At 49.3% G+C, this 5,276-nt stretch overlaps 1 protein-coding gene across 1 annotated transcript; it reads left to right on the forward strand.

The window, feature by feature from the left end:
• The first annotated feature begins 3,316 nt into the window (after positions 1-3,316).
• Positions 3,317-4,024, forward strand: LOC123430203. Its single transcript, XM_045114091.1, has one exon. It carries the CDS (start codon positions 3,422-3,424, stop codon positions 3,752-3,754), a length of 333 nt encoding a protein of 110 aa, XP_044970026.1. The 5' UTR covers positions 3,317-3,421; the 3' UTR covers positions 3,755-4,024.
• The last annotated feature ends 1,252 nt before the right edge of the window (positions 4,025-5,276 follow it).

Genomic DNA, 5,276 nt, shown 5'->3' on the forward strand with positions numbered 1-5,276 from the left:
GAACCATATGCAAAAGGACATAACGAGGGAGGCGGTAGTTCCGCTAGAGCGGTACTACCGCGTTGCTCCCAGCGGTACTTTCGCTCAAACTAGACCGACGTCACTAAGGGGACGAGAGATACAAAATAAGTGAAAGAGGGCCCGAAAGGGGAGGGTGGCAGTACGACCCCCAGCGGTACTTCCGCTAAAAATGGGAAAAAGCACCGAAGATGCCAGAGAGGAAAACTAAGAGGAAGACGGGCCGGACCTGGAGGGCGGCAGTGCCGGTGTGGCAGTACTACCACTCTTCAGAGCGTTACTTCCATTTATATAACTTTGAGGGCCTTAGGGGCAGCACAACAGAAGCTCCAGTGTGCTGGGAACCGGATGTGGTGCAAGTGTGTACATGTTTGTTCCTCCAAACCTTTCCAAACATGAATTCCCTCTTGGTAGTTCGGGTTTACCTATGACCCAAGTACACCAACACTAAATTGATAGAAAAACACCGTCTTCTCTTTCAACCACGGAGGGGAAAATAACCATCTTGTGCCACGTGATAATGTATGGAAGCTTAATGCAAACAATTAGTCTGCAAGGAACATCATCATCAACCATCAAAACTAATTAGGATAAATTATGCTCTTATATCAGTAACTTTTATATAAATAGCATGATAATTTCGGCACCATAGAGCTGATAAATACAATACCGGAGTGTAATTTGGACTCACGAAAAAAGTTATTGGAAAACACCGTACTGTGATAACTCCCAAGTGATCGGAGATTAGTAACAGATCCAAACGATTTCAAAATCAATAAAATTCTTGAAAATTTTGAGGGTAGTAGGATAGTGTCTCCGCAAAATTTGTCATCACAATTTATCAATGATGACGAGGACAGTGTCTCAACAAACTTACGTACAGGGACCCAATAACTTGCGTATAAATTTTCTGGTAACTTTGACTCACGGTGAAAAATATATTAAAACATGTGCTCCTTAATTTATGCGTAAATAGCATGATAACTTTTGCATGAAAACCTGCTTATTTAGGTACACAATGCGATAACTTTGACCCAAAGGAAAAAGTTGTTAAAACTGTACCCTCATAACTATTATGTAAATATCATAATGATAACTTAAGTACTAAGGCCGTGATAACTTAAACCTTGAGAAAAAATTATTAAAAAATATAATCTTAATACTTTTACGTAAATATCATGGTAATATAAACACGCATACGCAATAACTTAGAAAAAAACATTAAGCGTGCATGCAAATCACTCGTTCGGGTCTGTTGCTATAATGAAAACATTTGGCAGTTATTTAAGACCAATACAACTTTCCACATTCTACGTTTCTCATTAACTATGCTCAAGTCACAAAGTTGAAAATAGGGCTGTCACCTTTGTACAATTCACAACAAAGCATCCTAGAAGTTGTTTCGTACATGGAAAACTGTTTTTTAAGTACAATTAAAATCATTTACATAGACGAGCGTACACTCATTTTTATAAATGTAGACATGCATACCTTATCCCTATGAGACTTTCCAAAGACTAAGCCGACACATCATCTTGAAATTGACGAAGTCGTCACTGACACCTTCATTATCGACGGGAATGTCTCCTTTCACTAAAAGCACATCGCCGAAAGATCTGCAATAAATTCAGAAAACACAAACACCAACATTAAATTTAAAACTTAAATTTTGATGGACAGGAAATACCGCGGTCCTTTTAACCATCCAACAATGGATTGGGAAAACTGTTTTGCAACGTAGCCATCAGCTTTAAAAAGTGTTCCTCCACGACCGATCCAAGTTTATCTTGAGGAATAAATAACGCGGTTGCTGGGAAATTTCCGGGGCAAATTGCGAGCCACTGCAGTGCAGAGTGCAGACCAGCAGGGGCGGCCACAGGCAGTAATAAAGGATGGAAAGCGACGCTGCCGACTTTGCCTCCCCCACACCAATAATCGCTCTCTCAGTTCAAAAAAAAAATCGCTCTCTAATTAATCACTCTCCTCACTAATGCCCTGTTTGGTTTCAAATAAATCACCAACTTATAAGTTGAAAAATGCAAAAAGTGATTTATTTTGTCAAACAGACCCAAGTCACCCCAACTTATAAGTCATAAGTTGCTTCACCCCAACTTAAAACTTATAAGTCACCCACTTTTACATGAAAATGTGTGGTCAGGTGACTTATAAGTCAGATGACAACCAAACAGGCGTGACTTATAAGTCACTGGTTTTAAGTCACCTGACTTATAAGGCCCTGTTTGGTTCCAAATAAGTCACCAACTTATAAGTTAAAAAGTGCAAAAAGTGACTTATTTTACCAAACAGGTTCAACTTATAAGTCACCCCAACTTATAAGTCATAAGTTGCTCCACCCAACTTAAAATTTATAAGTCACTTGCTTTTGGGTGGGTCCCACTACTTTTTCAGCCAGCCCACCGTCCCGTCTGCCCCGTCCCAGCAGCGCCCCGCCGCGCCCCGCCAGCCGGCCGCCGCGCCCTGCCCCGCCCCAGCCGGCTGCAGCACCGCCCCGCCGGCCGTCGCGCCCCGCCCCGCCGGCTGCACCACCTCGCCCCGCCCGCCGGCTGCCGCGCCCCGCCGGCTGCAGCACCGCGCCCCGCCCCGCCGCCGCGCCCCGCCGGCTGCAGCACCCCGCCCCGCGGCTGCAGCGCCCCGCCGCGCCCGCCGGCCGCCGCGCCCCGCCGGTTGCAGCACCCCGCCCCGCCCCGCCCGCCGGCCGCCGCGCCCCGCCGGCTGCAGCACCCCGCCCGCCGGCCGCCGCGCCCCGCCGGCTGCAGCACCCCGCCCCGCCCGCCGGCTGCAGCACCCCGCCCCGCCCCGCGGCTGCAGCGCCCCGCCCCGCCCGCCGGCCGCCGCGCCGCGCCCCACCCCGTCCCGCCGGCTGCAGCACCGCCTCTGCTCGTCCAAGAAGGACGCCGTCGTCTGGCTCGACGCCTGCATGCTCCGCTACTCCGGCGAGCCGTTCTTCGGCGAGGTCGACGACGACCACAGCGCCGTCGTGCCGGACGGCGTCCAGAGCGCGACGAGGTCTGTCCAGTTCGACAATAAGGTCGTCGGTGTGGTCAGGTGACTTATAAGTCAGGTGACAACCAAACAAGGGTGACTTATAAGTCACTGGTTTTAAGTCACCTGACTTATAAGTCACGTGACTTATTGAAACCAAACAGGGTCTAAATCACTTGACTTATTGGAACCAAACACGGCCTAATTAATTTTGCTTACCCCACCCACCATGACCGCGCTGATTGACGAGGCGGCCTCTATAAATCCCGGTCTCCCTCTCGCTCGCTTACTGCCTTCCTTCCTAGCGTGCGTGTTCCGTTCACCAATCGCCTACCTCTCTTTCTCTCTCTCTCTCCGATCTATCGGGGGTTTCATCAGGAGGATCTAGCACGCGCCGGAGATGGTGGCGCCGATCGCGGTGGCGTCGGCGGGGCTGGGGATGCTGGCGGGCGTGGCCATGGCCAACAGGTCCATGCAGGAGGGGAGGCCCGCGGCGGCGGTGCGGTGGCCGCTGCTGCAGAAGCCGCGATGCGCCACATGCAGCGGGACGGGGAGGGTGGAGTGCCTGTGCTCCCGGTGGTCCGACGGGGACGGCTCAGGCTGCCGAACCTGCGCGGGCACCCGGAGGATGCCTTGCCGGAGCTGCGGCGGGTCCGGGACCGGACGCCGGGCGCCCGTGCGGATCGCCACCGCCTCCGCCACGCCACTCCGGCCACGGGCGAGCACGCGGTGATCGGCTCAGCTCGCGATCCGCGGCCGTGCGTGCGGCTCGATTTTGTTTTCTCGAGTTAGAAGTAGTATCTGTAACATGTTATAGAACAGATCAACAGAATAGGGGTTTGATAGAATATAGCAAGTGAATTATTAGTAATGATTCCTGCCGGCGTCTTGCTGTTGACTGAATCGAGCCTTGTCGGGATGAATATCTGCGCCTGAATATCTCGTGACTTCGGGTGGATGAGTTTCCAGGGAATTGCTGTGCTGAAATAATTTTTACGATCAAGGAATGTGTTCTAGCCAGTGTTGCAAGTTTTGCAGAGCGCTACCAGTCCTAAAACTTGCAGAGGATGAGCTTGACACACGCCAAACCAGTACTCTGACCGATCATCCCAAGCCAGTGGCGTCCGCTATACGTTCCCCCGGAGATCTTTTCCAATATGCCTGAGGTCCACAGTGCTATGTGTTGGCGCCTGGAGCCACAAGAATTCCCCCCTTTCACCGTTCAGAACGCTTGAATTTTCTCCTTTACTGCGTACAAGTAGTACTGACAACATCCCAGACATCGACATGTTTGAATTAGCCGGTGAATGGTGTGCAATCTTTAATAAGTAGGGTGGCACATCTTTGAGCTGTTGCACCACTGAAACCGACCAGCAACCGCATGCTCACCTGTCAATTGCGCCCACGGTTCCATAACACAATTGTCTGCCGCCAAATCAGACGGTTCTCTGCCTAGTCCTTCTCCATCCAAATTAATGGCAACACCCGCAATTTGTTTTGCCAACACATGTCACTTTAAGATTTCTATTTGAAATCTGTATATGTTCCCGACTGTTCAGTAGACTCTAGTGATCATTTTATAATACCCTCAAACGCAAAGATGGGAGCTGAGCTAGGTTATTAGGTGAAGACGTGAAGCGCAATATCGAATGGAATGGACCAAGTCATGCTGGAGCTCCTCTGAAATGGTCAATATATTATGCAGTTGCGATAAGCATGGGGGCAGTACGTTTTTCTTTTTTTTTCCTATCATTTTTTTGAGATACTATTAAGGAGGACCTGCTCAATCTCTTTTGGGATTTTGACAATGACCAATATAATACTATAAGCTGGGCGGACCAGTACGAAGGAAGCTCATTATTTTTGCACTTGCAACCCTGTTGATTCTCAAGACTCTCACTAGTTACTCCCCAAGGAAGGATGTATATTTGGGTATTGATTTTGTTGAGGTTTTTTGATTTCAGGAGCATGGAAATGTGAGAGATTTAGAGCCTCGCATCTCTGCCTCTGAGTAGGTGAATCTTTTTAAATGGGAGGATATTAAGGCGGCATGCCTCTCTCTTGATAGGAATAGGCGGCCTGCGGTGCTCGCGGCAACGGCTCCGGCAGCAAAGATGGCAGAGCGGATGGTTAGGGCATGTACAATGGTGACATATGTATATATATGCCTCATGATAAAAAGTAGATTGATGTATTTATATTAACCTTTTCTCTTCAGTGCAAGCTACATCAAGGTTTAGAGCATCTCCCGTCGT

Source organism: Hordeum vulgare, chromosome 2H (genome assembly GCF_904849725.1).
Source record: "Hordeum vulgare subsp. vulgare chromosome 2H, MorexV3_pseudomolecules_assembly, whole genome shotgun sequence".
Classification (NCBI taxonomy): domain Eukaryota; kingdom Viridiplantae; phylum Streptophyta; class Magnoliopsida; order Poales; family Poaceae; genus Hordeum; species Hordeum vulgare.